Genomic DNA, 18,663 nt, shown 5'->3' on the forward strand with positions numbered 1-18,663 from the left:
ATTCCAGGAGTTCTGTACCACTGATGGCTCTTAACCAGATCGATCTACTGGAGACCACAATCTGATCAAAGGGATTCTATGTGATTTTTAATTAATTATCTAAAGAACTCGGAAAGCTCTACATCTCAGGTTTCTAAGTAGTGTTGTTTGTATGAAGATCCATCAAAGAATGCAACCAGATATGAGGAGCCATTTGGAAATACCATGAGGCCAGGCACAGTGGCTCATTCCAGTAAACCCAGCTACTCAGAAGATGAAAGAGATCAGAGTTCAAGACTACCGACTGTACAAAAAGTGTTGACCCTGAGAAATAATGAAGGCAAACAGTTGTGGGGATGTGGCTCAAGTGGTAGAGGCCCTGCTTCAGAATCACAAGGCCCTGAAACACAACCACATCTAACAAAATTAAATTCAGGACTGATTGTAAGACATAAAAGTGAAGGATAAATATATATGCAATGGCAGGATGATAAAAATAAAAACAAGTTTTTTTAAAGCAAAAAAAGACAGCAAATGTAGTTCTAATTGAGGTAGAAACAGTACATGGAAACAAGTCTACTTTATTTGACCACAGCTTATAATTAGAATATGTTTTTTCTAGTCTCTTTCGAAAATCTTGCTGAAAAATTAAGCACTAATGGAGAACACAAAATACTAGATTAATCCCATGAGATATAAGTTAAGAGAAACAAGTATTTCCCTTGAATAAGAAATGACTAGAGAGAAAAATTAATGTCCTCTAAGGTTATTAATAAATGCAATAAATTATTTCCAGGCCCTACAGAGGACCGCTGCAGGTAAAGATTATATAGAAATAATGGTGAGCTAATTTGATCTGCTATACATAAGGCACCTTGATAATAAGAATTCAAATCCCAGAGCCCAAGGAAAGTAAGTTATGATTTTTTTTGCATTACTTACACAACTTGATCAGAAAAGAAATATATTCTCCACCCTGGCAACAATATATGCTTTTGATGGTATATCTTCTCAAGTAGCCAACTATAGATAAGAGTTTACTGTTGCCCTCAGTTCATGTATCATCACACATTTTGTATTCCTTTCTGGATCCACCTAACTTCTCAGCATTGGGTTACTAATAATTCAAAAGATCATACAGGTAAGGAATAAAAACCACTGTAAGAACAAAATCAAAAATAAAAGAGGGGGAGGATATTTGGCAAGGTTTCTTTGTTGTTCTGTTATGGTGTTGGTATAGTGCCATAATTTCTAATTGCTTCAATATAAGCTTGTCTCTCTCCTCACTGCAGATTTTACTTGATTTATGATAGGTCCCAAAAATCCCATTGTAAGTTGAAATAGGAAGTAAAAAATAAGAAGGGGAAAGTTGTGTTTAATATATCGAATCTATTGAACATCAGAGATTAGCCACACTGTACAGCATCAGCGATTCAAACTCCTATGGACTGCAGGGTGACTGAGAATTGCAACAGTCACGACAAAGCATCATGTAAGGTGACTCCAGCCCAGGAAAACACCAAAACTCACATTAGAAGGATAGTATTATTATTTTCTCAGCATTACATATATATATATATATACACATGTATATGTATATATATAATCATTTGAAGCAGGAAACTACCTATATACATCTTCATATTCTCTCTAACATTTTTAATTGGGTTTGCATTCAGATTATCCTAAACCCCCAAATGCCTGATCTGTAAACTTGACACCTTTAGCCTTTCTCTTGCTGTGTCAATCATCTGTCTTGTGAAGTTCCTGATCTCCATTGATAAAAAGTCCACATATGACCCCATTTTTATAGATGCCTCAGGAAAACCTGTGCCAGACACAGATCCCTCAGAAGCCATCACCATCTTGGCATTTCTAGTTTGGTCTCCTAGGCTTTGCTAAACATTAAATCCTGAAGCTTTCAAAGCAAACTCAATTTGTACTTGCAAATTAGACACACCAGGCCTCCCAAATCTTTCCACTGCAAGCACCTGCCTCCCTGCCTGAGGGTGGCATTCTTTGGTCTCAAAAGCTTGCTAGGCCCTAAGCATGTGGCCCAGGTGATATCTCTGAAGGGAGCATTTAACCAAGGATGATCAGTCTTTGGATTTCATGCACCTCAGGTGGATTAGTACTGCAGTGTGTTCTGCAGTACCTTCAAGCCCTGGTTACCTGCAGTGGCTCATTATTTTTGGCTTCCTTTCTATCCTGGACTCGCTTGTGCTCCATCTCACTTACTTCTAAATAGATTACTGTGAGTAAAAATCCTTGTCAGGATTACCACTAGATAAGTGCCTCTAACAGCAAGATAACCCTGCATTTTCTGAAGAAATTACTTGAAATTTTCATAACATTACAAAATGCATTAATAGTTCACTGAAAACAATTGTGGACTCTTAATGTCCAATAAACTCACAACAAATGCTACAGTTCACCCCACTGGGGTGTAATGTTTCTTTCCTTAGACATGATCTCTTACTGGGCCAGCTCAGGCATTTGTTGTTCTAGTAGCTGTAAGATTTGCTACAGAGCAATCCTCTCAGCCAGGGATTCAGGGTGGACAAGTTTAGTGTTAGAAATGCCTTCTCTATTGTGGTTTTCTTATGAATTCCAATATGATCATGAGAAAGGTAGGTGCAATTTGTTAGAAAAAAGGAAAGCAGATTTCTTGTATCCATTTCACTGGTTCATGAACATGCTATGAAACACCTGCACACAGGAATCCTATCCATTCTGCACTCACTACATTTAATGTGCTTATTTGCATATGTTATAGCCAACCACACACATTAAGGTGTTGTTTGTGATAGTAGATCTGACTTTGGGGATGCATATGAATTTCTGAAGCTCTGATGGATTTCAGCATTGGCATTGCAGCATAGAAATAAAATATTTCTGGTGATCATTACAGACATTCCAGATGGAGAAGAATGTGGAAATAATTCAAGAAAATGTAAAGCAAACTTACCCGAATCATCATGACTGAACATCTGATATCATGAACAGTATCATAGATCTTCTTGGAGATGTCTACAAACTGATTATCATCAAACACATTCAATGAATTCTTGCTTAAGGCTTCCAAGGCGATATTCACTTGTGTTACAAACTCTGGAATGACTATTGAAATAAACAAGGAAAAAAAGGTTATCTTCTTTGCATTTAAATAAATATCCATGTTTTTATATTTATTTTCTATAATTCTGTATTTTGAAAAGATATTTCATTAAAGGACTGTATTTTTAGTGTAGAAATACAAATCAATTTGGCTGTCATGCACTAGTGCTTCATGCTTATAATCCTAGATATATATAAGGCTGAGACATGAGGATAGAAAGAGTTTGAAGGTAACTAGATTCATAAAGCTCTTATATCTACATAACCATCAAAAAATCAAAGTAGAGTTATGCCTCAAATGATAGAGTGCTAGTCTTAAGCAAAAAGCTTGAAAGCAGTGCCTAAGGCTTGAGTTCAAGCCCAGGACCAGCACAAATGTGTGTGTGTGTGTGTGTGTGTGTGTGTGTGTGTGTGTGTGTGTGTGTGTTCAGTTACTCTTAGAATAACACCAAGTTCTCCTCACTAGATCCAAAGTAATATTCTAAGTCTTCATCATGACTCAAATCTTAAAATACTTAAATCTTTTTACACCCTAACATTACCCCAGTGTGAAGAACTAACTACCAAATACAGAGAAATCAGTGTCACCAGCATTGCTTCACTAAGATGTAGCAGAATGGAGATTTTTAACTACGGCAGTATACCAAAATAAGATAGCAATCCAATAGCTCTATCAACACATCCATTCACTATAGTATCCTATCTATAATGTACATTCTGGAAAAGAAAAAAAGAAAGTGAAACAAAAAAATCACATAAAGACCTGGTTTTTATGTCTATGTGAAATAAAATGAGAAAAAGTATTTTGAGAGAAAGAAAAAATATTCTTCATTGTGGGCAACATAGTTTCATTTTAGCTCCTCAATAGACTTTTTTATGAATAAAGTAATATTAGTTTCAATTAAGTCTTTCAAGGTCAATGTTTAATTCCTGAAATAGAGACAAACACTAGAACTTTTACACTCTAACAATGTAGATGAATTATGCATGGCATAATGACATGATATATTTATCACTTCATTACCTAGACAAGCTGCTGTAGGTATACTGTACTTGGACATATGAGTACCTGAATCAAGGGCCGGGAGTTTGGCCTAGTGGTAGAGTGCTTGCCTAGCATGCACAAAGACCCAGGTTCAATTCCTCCAGACCCCACATACATAGCAAAAAGCTGGAAGTGGTGCTGAGGCTCAAGTGGTAGAGCTCTAGCCTTGAGAAAGTCCAAGGACAGTGCTCAGGCCCTGAGCTCAAGCCCAGGACTGGCAAAAAAAAATGTCTCATGAGTACCTGAATCAAGCCTGAGATACACTCCTTAATGCTTTCAAGTGCAATGTGAATTTAATTAAGGAGCTACCTAATAGTCATCTAGAAAGAATAATAATTGGATAACCCTGTCTTGAATTCACAATCAAGTCAGGTTTTGTGTAAATTACAATTACACATGATAGAGTCCTGCTTTATACTAATCTATCAAAAAAAAAGAGTGTATCCAAACACCTACACATTCTGGTCAATTGAAATGCCATATAGGGTAAATGGTTCTGAACTTTTAAAGGTACATTTATTGTACAAAGTGTGGCCTTTTCTTCAATGTATTATTGATTTCAAAGTATCATGTCTAGTTCATATGTCAAATTTAAGCCAGCTTTAAATGCATCCAAAGTCTATACTTTTTCTGTAAATGTTATTCAGAACATACAGATTGATAGCTAACATTCCATGGATTATATTTTATCTCCATGATGTGCTGAATAATTTACGTGCATGTCTAAGTTAATCCTTTCCTCAGCCCTTTGAGGCAGGAACTATTTCTATCCTGATTTAACTGATGAGGTCACACCAGTAATACATGATGCAAAGGTAACTGAGACTATACAGCCTGTTCCCTGAACTTTATGTTAGCATCATTTCCTTTTAATAAGTAGAGTCTTTGGGGATTCTAAATTACAGTGCTGCTGGGAAAATTAATGTTAATTTCCTGACAATGAGGTTAACAGACCTACACAGGCAAATTCTCCTAAGCCTTGAGCCTCTCTTTGGTAGTAACTCAAGAATATTTTATCCTTTCTTAATCCTTGCTAAATTTATTATGTGCATTTGAAAGAAGGCAAGGGTTTCAAAAGTAGGCAAAGGGACATAATTATCAAATTAAATAGGTCACAAAAGAATTCAGACTAATTACAGGTAAGGATCTGGAATTATGTCACCAAGTTATGTTTTCTATCATTAATAAGAGCCAGATTAAAATATTTGTAATTAAGTGATTATCCTTGAAAAGTAATAGTAGAGAAATTTGCCTTAGAAGGCTACTAGAATACTAAGTCATCATTTTTGACATGTCATAGGAGAGGGAAGGAATTACTAAGTGTGAAAAAATAGAAGTAAGCAAGGCATAACTTCTGTTGATACCTCACACTCTCTATTTTCATCTCTATTTAGTAAACACTGATGATTATTTAATATTGAGAAAGCCAGGGTTATGCAATGGGGATGGAGCTCATACTGCTCAAGGACTGGGTACAATGGCACATGGTTCAATGGTGTCCCAAAGCACTGATTCATCCCAGCCATTCATGACAAAAGAGCCCAGCACTGTGACCTTCCTTTATATCCTGCTTATGCCTGTTAAGTACCTGGACTATCTCCAAACAGTAAGAAATAAAATAACAGAGAGAACAGACTTTCAGAACAAAGCTTCATAAAGTTGAAGTTGTGTTAATCCAGGAACACAGAAATGTACTCCCTCCCCTGTAGGTGGAAGTTTTCTTTCAATCTTTCTGTCTATATGTGAACGATGTGAATATTAATTGAATTATAGTGCTTAATTTAAATGCATTGCAACTTTATCTAATGATCTGTTAATATGACATAAACATTGACCTCTTCAAAACTTTCCTTAAAACATTTCCTGTTTGCTTATATTATAATAATTGTTTAAATAAATGTGTATAGTTAATCTTTAATGATTGAGTGGCATTAAGTCATATTGCATAATGACCTTTGTTCTGCATTGGCCATTGTTCTGTGATGTATATTTTGGTTTTAATGAAGTTTATAAGTTGTCTCTTAAAAATAATTTTACAAAATCATTTTCGGTAAGACTTCTTGAATGTTTAAAATGTCAGTACAAATTCCAATACTATTAACTTCTCAGCATCTCAGTGTTCTATTTTCCCTGCTTCCTTTTTTTTCATATATTTTTTATTGTAATTAATAGAAGGGTTACATTATATTTGCCCGATAGAAGGTGCATTAATTCACATACATTGATACCCTTTCTCATGTCTTGGTCCCCATTTCCTTCTCCCCCACTCCCACCCCTCATCTTTTTCCCCCTCTTTTGTCAGGGGTCTCCTATATTTACAAAAGTCCTAGTTAAGATCATTTTGATACTTTATATTGTCTTCTGTACTTTAGTTTGGCTGCTATAGTTTCTCCTATAAAATCCACCATTCTAACTCTTGTTTAGACTCAATCCTTAATATCCTCAGTTTCTGTCCTAGAAAAAAACACCCAACAGAGAAATGCAATTTACTACAACTGCAGATCTTGGAGCCTTTTGTCTTTTGATTTTTATTGGGCCACTGGGACAGGGAAATAGGACTAAAGGAAAAGTATTGTAAAGAAACAGGTAGAAAAAACCTTATAAGAAGAAACACATTTTTCTTTGACCTGTGCTGGTTATTCTGGTTATTGTTTTATGTGTGCCTGTCTTGAGGCTTGATCTTGGGATCCGAGCACTATCCCTGAGCTTCAATCAAAGAAGCTGCTTTTTTTTTTGAGGGGTAGTTAATTTGGAATAAGAGTCTCATAGCCATTCCTTCCCAGGCTGGCTTTGAACCATAATCCTTGATCCTCTGATCTTATTCAGCCTCTGATCTAGTATTCCAAACTCCAATTCACTTTATCCCATTGCCTATAGTTGTGCACCTAAAAGCTTCTTCTCCAACGTGTTCCATCTGGTTGTTTTCTCCCTTTAATTCCTCAAATTCTGTTTAAATGTCATTTCCTCTGTGAACCTGATCTGATCACTACATACCATCATGCCTCCAAGCTAATTTAGGAAGTCCTGTCTCTTGGACCTGCTAACTCTTTAAGTTGTACTTGTCTGGAAACTACTATGCCCCTAACTGCAGGCATGTTCTATACACAAACACTTTGAAAAGGTATCTGAATTCTAATACACAAAGACTCTTTGGAGTCACCTTTCGATCTTCAGGAATTCACATTCAAGCACTCAGACCATGAGCCTGTGCGCATAACCACAGTATTCGACTGTGTAGAAACAAACAACAATAAAAACCATCCTGAGACTTATACTCAGACAGAATACTAAAAGTAACTCAGAACAAAGAGCCAGGAATCCAGGAAAGGTTGCCAACAAAAAATTAACATAGAATTTTCCTACACTTTTCATAATGATTACTGAATACTCAAAAAAAGGTGAGATGATGCCTTCAAATTCTAAAGGAAATTATTTTAAGCATGGAATTCAATATTCACAAACAACACAATTAAGTGAATGGTCAGGGCTCTTTCAAACATTCCAGTACAGAGAGTATTTTATCTGTCTGAGCTCTCTACTAGAAAGATACTTAGATATATTATAGACAGATACCGTGATAGCAAGTTAAATCCAGACAGAAGATTTAGGAGATAGTGAAGTTAAAAACTGCAGTCATGGAAGTACTTATGTGCTTTAAAGCATTGGGCAAATAAATAATTGTGGATATTTTTTAGACCAAGGTTTCTCATCATGGAAACATGGCAGTGCTATTGGGGAATGAGGTCAGATAAGAAGAAGGAAATGAGATAGGATTAAATTGGGAATGTCAGCTTGAACGTATGATTTATATTGCCCTTTATGAAAGAATGTGAAGGAAATAAGAAAACATATCATCATCTGGTTGTTCTCATACACATTCACAATAAGAGTTGCATAGTACGTAAAAAATATTGAAATGACACCTCTAAGGGCTGGCAAGAATAAAGCAAAAGAACATCAGAAAGAATGGCATAGCCCCATTTGTAAAGAAATGGAAAGACTTGAAAAAAATTATATTAAGTGAAGTAAGCCAGATCCACAGGAATATAGGCTCAATGGTTTCGCTCATTTGTAATAATTAGTATACACCTAGGACTCTCCTAGCAGAGGATTACCTAGATATACAAGGTCATATATGATTAGGCTAAATGAAAGGATCTCCAGGAGAAAGAAACAAGAGTTTTATCTTGTGTGATTGTTGTTTTTAATGTACTATGTTATTTCTCTTCTCTTTTGTTGCCCTTTGGTTAATCTCCTATTGTCGCTGTAACTGACTTTGTCACCTTGTATATTGTGTATATGTTTATTTGATTATTTGAAATAGAAAAGGGAAGAGGGAAACAAGATGATTGGGAGGGGTTTTGGGTGTGAAATGAGGACAAAATCATCATCAGTGTGTGAGAAGTAATACACCTATAGTCTGGTGAATGTAACTGTAACCCCTCTATACATTACAATAAAAATGCATAAAAAGAAATATGAGATGAGAGGTCTTCCTCTGAGAATAATTTTGCATAATTTTAAATTCTGTAAGTAGGTTAAGGTTCTATAGTAAAGTGAGACAGAATGAGAGAGCAAGGGAGTGGTGACATTGTCCAAAAAGAAATCTAGTAATTACTTGACTTATGTAACTGTAACGCCTCTGTGCATCATCTGTATAATAACAGTAAACAATTTTTAAAGGTTCTGTATTATTAAAGTAAATGAAATTGAATCAAAGTTGTCTAATCATCTAAAACTAAACAAATAGCAAGACGTGAACAAATGAGTGTCTTGAACTTTCAAGTTTCATATTATGCCATTGCTTTCACAATGACTTTCTATCCAATTTTTTGCTATCCAATACTATGTCCACTAGACATATGCTGTTACATAGGTTTGTGTCAGGTAATAAAAATAAGATTTTTATAAAATTTCACTTTCTCAGTCATTTGAGCCCTCCAGCTACATTTAACCTCCCATGGTGCACAGGTTAAATGTAGAATTCTTCTAGCACCAAAAAAGAGTTCCATGAAATAGCAGACTCCCAAATCTCTACCCATCAAGTCTCTGTTAAAATCCTGCCCTCTTCAGGCTCTCTGTTTATTTTGTTGGAAGAATGATAAAGGATGGTGTCATCTTTGTAATCTTTCTGTGCATATTTCACTGATAGTAGCCATAAATCTTTGAAAACATTCTCATATCTAGCAATGTCCTGGGCTAGGAAAATTGGAAGTATGTTCCTATCCACCAATAACATTCTCATATTTGATGGACATGTGTTATATAAAAATATAGACATATTAAGTAATAAATAAATTTATCATAATTATAAAGGATAACTTTGCTGTATAAATTGTGCTAGTCATTGGGAAATTACAGATTTCTACATCTACTAAAATTGTCTTAGTTGCAAATTTTTAATAAGACTATAGTAATCTGTTCAAGTTGTAATTTTAAATTTTAACAGAACTTTTAATTATTTTAATGTGCTGCATGAAAGTTTATGGACTCCATCTCATTGTTAGTACCTTTTTCATTTTCCTTGAGTTGTTTGGATATCCCACAGTGCATAAAAGCTTTCTATGTACAAGGGTACAAGACAAAGATGTTGAAAGAATACAATAATTTTTCCTGTATCTGACATTCATTTATCTTGAATATTTCTCCTATTATTATCAATATGTTAAAGCTATCGGAGGGCCAAAAATAATATAGCTTAAGAGTCTAAGCATGTCTAATTCATAGACCTGGTTTTAGGAAGTTAAATAGCAACTGAGTGTGAACTTCTTTAGTGAGAGTCTAGTGTACTGAATTACTTCTTAGTCTAAACATTGTTAAATAAATGAAAACGTTCCTATTTTGAATGCAGTAGGGGAGTTCAGCATTTCCAGTTGCTAAAAGCACTTCAAAATGTTTATGTTGTAATTTCTCTTTGTAAACTTGACCCTATATATATTGTTTTCCCAACACTTTGGAGAAAGACTACTAAACAGCATTGGTAAATATAGTGTAAGATTTTTAGTGAGTTATAAATATATATAGATGCTTTCTCTAACAAGATAAGCTAGGATGACAAATGTTTGGGGGAAAATGGAAATGGAAAGGAGCTAAAGGTCTCCACTGCAAAATGAAGACAACCATCTATTTCTTCCATCCTAGAACACATATTTTTCAGATCAAGTATATTCCTAATCACACATACTTTGAAGTCACTTTCTCTTAATACATTTGATTGTAAGTTTAAAAAAGTAGAGATATTTGAAAAACATGGATAGATAGGAGCACAGTAGATGAGTAGATAAAAATCAGAAAAGTAATGGTGCCACCTTATTACATATGAGCCAGGAAACAAAGCCAGGGAAAGTAAAGGACCAGGCTCTCAATATTCTCATTCAAGTATTTACCCTAATGACCTCTTCCTCTCATTAGGCCCGACCTCTTCAACGTTCCAGCACCTTCCAAAAGTACCAACCTGGGAACTAATCTGTTAATACATAGCCTTCAGGGAAAATTCTCCATCCAAACTATAACAGATGGTTTCTTCTCTTTTTTGGGAGAAGAAGGAATATGGTTCGAACTCAGAACCGCTAACTTACTAAAAAGCACTCCAACCACTTGAGCCGTGGTCCCAATCTTTTTGTTTTTGTTACGCTTCTGATAGGATCTCACTCTTTGAAGGCTAGCCTCAGTTTATAACTCTCCTACCTTAAGTCCTCGTATATAACTGGGGTTAAAAGAGTGCTACACCATATATGACTTTTGTTGTTGTTGTTGTTGCATTTTACTATTACATTGTATGTGAATTTTTCTGGGAGTTTTCCTATTTTGTTGTCCTTACCAAGTAGTAAATTCTTTCCTCAGTAAGCTTTATTTTAACACAGTGGTTTTCAAACTTTACAGTGCATCAGAATCGCCAGGAGGGTCCATTAAAACACAGATGGTTTGGTCCCACTCAGAGTTCTGGCTCAGTAGGTCTCAAGTGGAATGGAGAAGAGAATTTGAATTTGAATAAGAGCTCAAGGAATCAGGAGCTATTGGACAAGGGATTACACTTCCAAAATCACTCTCTCAGATTTAATTTGTTGGCTTCCCACAACTCATTAAAAAGCATTGTGAAATTTTCTTTAGGTATCTAAACTGCAGAAGGATAACCCAGTTCTTGGCTCCACGAGACACTAACACTCATTCCAATCAATGAGAATTTGAGGATATACATTGAGATGGTTTCTTAGAAAGGTTATCTTGCCCAGAGATAAGCATTCAAGAAGGGGAGGGATTTGCTTGATTTTTTGTTTGTCTGTTTCTCAGGAATATTTTCTGGGATACAATGATCATATTGTTTGTGAGCTAGATGCAACTCTAGACTTGGGCATCTAACTTACACAAAAGGAAAAACTGTTATATCAAAAATGTGGTTTATCCTTGTTAATGTTGAGCTAATAAATTAAAGAACTACACTTGGGACTATTTTCGTGTGCCAATCCTGGGCTTGAAGCCAGGGTCAGGGCACTGTCCCTCCCAACCGCAGTAGGGATAGAGAGAACACACCTCGACCAGGATGAGCCGAGAAAGGAGAGGGCCGACTGACCACCCGCACCCAGCCCTACCTCGCCGGAGGACAATCAGACCAGTCAGGGAGACCCATTAAGACAGGAACTCCTTTATTGAGGAAGTCCATTCAGCTAATATAGGATGCAGGAGTCTATCAGCATAAGGGTGGGCAGGCCAGGGGAGGTACCATTGAGGAGGTAGGATGCATGTGCTGTCCTAGAGGGCAGAAGGGTTCAATACCAGAGGTGGCCTTACAAACCGCAGTTATGATTTCCAATCCGGCAGGCACCATCTCAGCCAGGTGTGGTCCCAAGACCAGGGAATGAGCAGTGTGCCACAAGTTAGGTCTCCTTTTACAGCACAGGTTTCCCTTTCCCTGATGTGATGTGCCCCACATTCAATAATATGAGTATTTTCCTTTTTGAGGTTGGGGAAGTTCTCTGCTATGATTTTGGTGAATAAGGGTTCCATTCCTTTATTGATAAACTCCACCTCTTCATCGATCCCTATTATATGATGATTAGATTTTTTGGCTGAGTCTGCTAGGTCCTGGAGTTCTCTTTGGTGAATTCTGACTGATTTCTCCATACTGATGATTCTCTGTTCCAATTCTTGTGTTTTATCTTCCATTCCTGATGTCCTATTCTCCATCTCAATCTGTTGCTTAATGCTTCCATTTTTGTTTGAATTGTGGACACTGAGCTGGTCATGTCTGCTGAGAGGGTATTAATCTTTTCTTGAATTTCTCTTTTGAATTCGAGGAGCTCCTTGGTAATCTCCTGCTTATGTTCCTGGAATTGTTTTTGTAATTCTGCTTTAATCTCTTTAGTCTCCACAATTATCTCCTTGAATAGAGTAATGTTTCCTGTCTCCTCAGGTGTCATTTCTTGGGATAGTGACATCTCTCTCGTCCCTTCACTATTGTTTCCTTTTGGGCTTTGTGTGGGACTTTGAACCACATCACTCCATTTGTAAAGAAATGGAAAGACTTAGAAAAAATCATGTTAAGTGAAGTAAGCCAGACTCAAAGGAATATAAGCTCAATGGTTTCCCTCATTTGTCAAAATCAGTAGAAACCTTGGGCTCTCCTAGCAGAGAATTACAACAGAACAAAACCTACATACATAAGGTCATTATAGGATGAGGCTAAATGAAAGGACCTCCAGGATATAGAAAAAAAAGCCATATAATGAGTGATTGTTGTCCTTAATGTACAATGTTATCTCTCATCTCTTTTGCTGTCCCTTGGTTATCTCATATTGTTACAGTATTTCACCTTGTTATCTGATATACTGTATATATGTTTATTTGGTTATTTGAAATTGGATAGGGAAGGGGGTAAAACAAATGAGGTTCAGGGGTGGGGGGAGGGAAATGGGGACAAAGACATGAGAAAGTGTATCAATATTGTGAAGTAATGCACCTTCTATCTGGTGAATATACTGTAACCCTTCTATTAACTACAATAACAAATATATGAAAATTAAAGATTTCAATCTTAGCATCCACATCCTTCATTACCTTAATCCTTCTCATTACCAACTATTTCACTTCTGTTATTTCAACCTTTCCAAAGTATGTGGGAATTCCCTTCCACAAGTTAATCTTACTTACAGTTTTCTGCATGTACTCTGGATGCTATATCTTTTCCACAGTTTCTTAAATTCCTTCCCCCTTCATAGTCAATACAGAATTTACTATGAGGCTTCTCAGAAAAGTGGCAATGATAGCATTTATAAGGAGTGTGACTGTGCTTCACATCAGTGCTGGCAGATCTATCTGAAAGGTCCTCTTCAGAGAACCACATCACCATTCTTAGGGGCCATAGACCTTTGTAGGCCAAGAGATACTGAAGATACTCAAGGATGAGCTACAACCTGACCCCATTTCAAGATATTTCTTTCAGTGCTTCTGTGCCTTGATCCTGACTTTTTCTACAACAGTAGTTAAGTAGAGACTTGTGATAATCCCTTTTATAAAGATAAAAGCCAAGGTTCTGGGGCCGGGAGTTTGGCCTAGTGGTTAAAGTGCTTGCCTAGCATGCATGAAGACCCGGGTTCGATTCCTCGGTACCACATACATAGAAAAAAGCCTGAAGTGGTGCTGAGGCTCAAGTGGTAGAGCTCTAGCCTTGAGAAAACCCAAGGACAGTGCTTAGGCCCTGAGCTCAAGCCCAGGACTGGCAAAAAAAAAAGAAAAAAAAATCTTTAAAAAAAAAAGCCAAGGTTCTGTCATGTCACATATTAATGTATAAAATGGCACAGTTAGTACAATATTGACAATGAAGTGCATCTATGAATAAAGTTTTCCCTGTCTATTCTATATGTAAGAGATTAATGTCTTTGATGAAACAATTATAGGACTAATTGTTTGCTGATAAAAATGTTGGTTTTAATCCTCTATTATTACAGTAAACCATTGATTAAGTATTTGCTGATATTTCCTATGTGTTGTGGAAAAAAATTTGAAAAACACAATTGTCATAAGAGAAGGGTATTGGCAGGAAGGCATGAGTGTCTTTTATTTACAGTCATTGCTTCTCAGAAGGATGAGAGCCATAGAATTATGGGTCAAGGCCAACTGAACAGAAAAGTCTCAAAAAGTCCAACTCCAAGATAATTAGTGAAAAGCAGGGATGAAGGAACGTGTATTTTAAGTGGTAGAGTGAGGACCAACTGAATGTGCAAACTGAGCAAGCAAGCACCAAACAAGTACTAGACCCTGAGCTCAAAACCCAATAAAGGAGACAAACAGACAGGAGACAGAGGGAGAAAGAGAGAAAGACTAGGAGGAGGAAAGATAAAGGAAAAGAAGAATAAGGATAGGAAGAGGGAGGAGGAGAGGTCTGAAAGATGACAAATATTCACATAGAAATGACATGTGAAACTATGGGAGTAGACCAAATCACAGGACATTCAGAAGAAAATAGTGAAGAACACATATAGAAGAGTTAGTCAGACAAGATGTTTTTAAAAAAAATCAAATATTGTTAAAATTCACATTGTCATTTACCACATACTTAGTGTAAAACTATTTCTGTGGTTTGCAGAGGAACTTGATATTCAGAATAAAAACATCCCCATTCATAGTACCTCTAAGAATTTTAAGACAAGAGGGTTTCATTCTTCTAGTAACTACCTCATGATAGAGAAATCACGTACTGTCCATGAAAGAAGTATTGAATTCACAATCATTGTTCAAATGAAAGATGGGAGGATTTAGTGGAATTATTATTCTGTTGCAGAGGCTTATCATCTCAAGAGTTCTTTCTCTTCTCCAGAATTTGTTAATGAAATTGCACTCATTTACCAAATTATCAGAGCCAGATACTTCTCCAGTGTTCTAAGAAGAAAATATATTGTCCATGGCTTTGTAATCTCATTCTAGACATTGAGAGGAGACCCAACTCTAGCAAGAACAGCTGAGTCAGAGTGTTCCTATCTAATTCATCATGGGATTTACTGTATTTCCCTGACAATAGAGAAAAAACGGCACTGGAATTGAAACGTTGTGATTACAGACATGATTGGTAATTGAATGTGCAAGATAAAAAAAAAAAAGAATGCCCTTAGAGATCATTTGCCACAAGTCAGTGACAACAGTATCTAATGCCAGACTACCAGACAGAGGAATAAAAAATTAAAAAAGAAAAAGAAAAAAAACAGACTCAGCTGACCTGAAGGCTACAAATGTCAGGTTCTCCATTCAGTAGCTACTGCTGTCAACTACAAAATAGGCTCTCTCGGCAAGGACAGCAGGTCACATATCTCAGTTATTGCTCAGGAAATAACCTGTCAGCACATCATCTCTGAACACAAAGGACAAGATAATTGTCCCAAGTTCTGTCAGGCAAAGAAGTCTGAGGAAGCAATATATTCTTATTAAAATTGTCTCTTACTGTCCCTTACCTAAGGAGAAAAATTCTGAAGGTGGCAACCAAATTACATAGTTCTAGTTGGTTCTTTAGAGTCTTACTTACTATAGGACAGAGATTAGATAGACAGACAGACAGACAGACAGACAGATAGATAATTAACAGTGGTTCATAGGTTCAAAATAAAAAGCAATATTGATTTTTTTCCATTCTCTATTTTTTTGTAATTCCACCAAAATTAAATAAGTACCTTTAATTTAGGATAAAATTTTAAATTCCAAATCTACTGAGTACACTTTTAGTTTGTAGTAAGGAAATTAGCTCATTAGTTTTATAAAAAATGATTTTTTAAGATTTGTACAAGAAGATGAAATTGCCTTGTCAGAATATTTCATGAGTTTTATGGGATAAGGGTAAAACTATATATTTCCAATTGTATTTTCTCAGCTGTTACAAAAATGGATTATAATAATAGAAGAATTATATTTTCGGATTCATCACCATGTTAAAATGAAGTTTCCTAAACAACAGCAATGAAATTCTGTCTCATGTCCCTGGTAAGAGATTCTCATAGCAAGAACTAAAGACAGACATATCATTTCTGTACAAATAGGTAACAGAATTATAAAACAATGTTGGTCATGTTTTTTGTTTAGTTTCAGAATGTACAGGGAATCACTTAATGCTTTTAATCTAAGATAAAATAGCATTATAGAATATGTCAGTTAATTAGAGCTGGCCTGGAGCTTGAACTCAGGGCCTAGACACTGTCCTTAAACTTCTTTTGCTCAAAGCTAGCATTCTAGCACTTGAGCCACAGCTCCACTTCTGGCTTTTTTTTTTGATAGTTTATTGGAGACAGTCTCATAAACTACGTGCCCTAATTGACTTTGAACCATGGTCCTCATATCTTAGCCTCCTGAGTAGCTAGAATTCCACTTGTGTGCCACTGGCACCCAGATTCTCTCATATAAAAACTCACAAGGCAAGAGATATTGAAAGTTTGCTTAGAAAATTCATATAAGAAAAACATAAAACTATATGGAGCCAGGCACTGGTGGCTCTTGCCTGTAATCATAGCTGCTAAGGAAGCTGAGTCTGAGGATCATGATTCAAAGCCAGCCCAGGCAGGAATGTCCATAAGACACTTAAATCCAATTAACCAGCAAAAGTCAGAAGTGGAGTTGTAATTCAACTAGCACAGTACCAGTTTTGAGTGAAAAAGCTAGTGGCCATACAGGAACCACTGAGTTCAAGCCCCAGTACCATCATGACAAATAAATACATAAATAAAAGAGGGAGATGGATAGAAATGGGGGGTGGAGAGAGAAAGAAAGAGAGAGAAGGGAGGAAGAAGCTAGATGGAAAGGAATGTAAAGAAGCAGATGAGTCAAATTCAAAATGCAGAAAAAATTGAGAATCTTGTTCTTGCTTCACTGAAAAAAAATAACTCATCAAAAATGACTTTCCTGTTGCTTATCTATTTTCTTTTGGAAATTGATACTGCAGATGTTGCTGGTTCTGAACGAGTTTCAGATAATGTTACAATATTTCAGTGAAGTAAATACATTGATATAATATGATGTATGAGTATATGGGTTCTGAGTGCTTATGTATGAATTTATACAGGAAATTAAAGTGTAGCGATGCATGTGGAGGGTGTAAGCCAAATAATTCTGAGTGTACCCTGAGAAGAAAATAGAATCATGTCTTTTAGCCCCATTTTTCAAATATATAATGTTAATTTAAATAATTACTGAGGTGACGACTGAGGCATATACCCAGAAACTTCATCCGAAGCAGGTTCAGAGTACATTTGATCAATATGTTCAAATATTTACACTAAAGCACATTTTATATCTGTGCCAAAATTATGCTATATCTGGTGCCCTTTGCATAAAACCAATCCATTTTTTTTTGAAGTCTCTCTTCTGGTGTCCCCATCCTACCTCACATACAGCCTCTAATCTAGGAAGTGCACAGCTGCTAGGAAACAGTGAGTAGATAAGAGTGGCTTTAGACAGAAATGCTTCTTATTGTAAAAGATAACCTTTTGGCCATCACCATGGAATTCCCAGCTCAACCCTAGCAACAGGAAGCCCAGGCCATTCCTTCTCCTGTGCTTCCTCTTCAACCCACCCCCTGTGTATTCGTCTCAGTCCTCAGAATTATTCCTGCATGGTTGTGAGAAAGTTGCTGCAGCTGAGCATCATGTTTGCTTATGGATAGGACAGGAAGAAAAAAGGCAAGAGAGCAGAGAAAATGTTCGGGAATTCATTTCCAGAACTACCTAGGGAAAGACATATTTTGAGGTCCCGTTATCCAGAAATGAATAGAATGAATAATACTAGCAGCAAAGGAAGAGGTGATACCAAGAATTTGGTATTTGTCATTAATGGAACGGTCTCGGAATGGTGTTGGTTTAGGAATCCGGGATTTCAGGGTCCTTTTCCATTCCACATGGAGACCATGTAAGAACCTTTAGTAGTCGGGGGTCTAACTGTCATCCCAGTTATGCAGCAGCCTGAGATCCACAGCATTCAAGTCCAGTTCTGGAACAAAAACTTCTGTCAATCTCAAAAAATTGAATCACTCCAAAACTATTCTCCAAAGAAACAACCATTCCATCAAAAAATGGGCCAAAGATTTAAAGAGAGTCTTCTCTGAAGAAGAAATAAAAATGGCCTATAGACACATGAAGAAATGCTCGACATCTCTGGTCACAAAAGAAACGCAAATCAAAACAACTCTAAGATTCCACCTCATTCCAGTTGGAATCACCAGGATCAAGAAAACTACTAACAACAGATGCTGGAGGGGATGTGGCCAGGAGGGATCACTACTACACTGCTGGTGGGAGTGCAAACTCGTTCAACCATTATGGAAAGCAGTATGGCAGTTCCTCAAAAGACTAAACATAGAGCTCCCCTATGACCCAGCAATTCCACTCCTTGGCATTTACCCAATCGTCCAGAAACAAGGACATACTAAATCCACTAGCACAATGATGTTCATTGTAGCACTATTTACCATAGCAAAGATATGGAACCAAACCAATGTCCCACCGTTGATGAGTGGATCAACAAGATGTGGTATTTATACACAATGGAATTCT

At 36.5% G+C, this 18,663-nt stretch overlaps 1 protein-coding gene across 1 annotated transcript in view; it reads right to left on the reverse strand.

Moving 5' to 3' along the window:
* The window catches only part of Ctnna3 (catenin alpha 3), a 1,180,588-nt gene that overhangs the window by 221,392 nt on the left and 940,533 nt on the right, over positions 1 to 18,663 (reverse strand). The window contains exon 13 of the mRNA XM_090346411.1: positions 2,948 to 3,099. Coding sequence (XP_090202537.1) covers positions 2,948 to 3,099 — 152 coding nt within the window. The remainder of the gene's footprint in view (positions 1 to 2,947; positions 3,100 to 18,663) is intronic.

This window comes from Megascapheus bottae, chromosome 15 (assembly GCF_031878675.1).
Source record: "Megascapheus bottae isolate mThoBot1 chromosome 15, mThoBot2.hap1, whole genome shotgun sequence".
Taxonomy (NCBI): domain Eukaryota; kingdom Metazoa; phylum Chordata; class Mammalia; order Rodentia; family Geomyidae; genus Megascapheus; species Megascapheus bottae.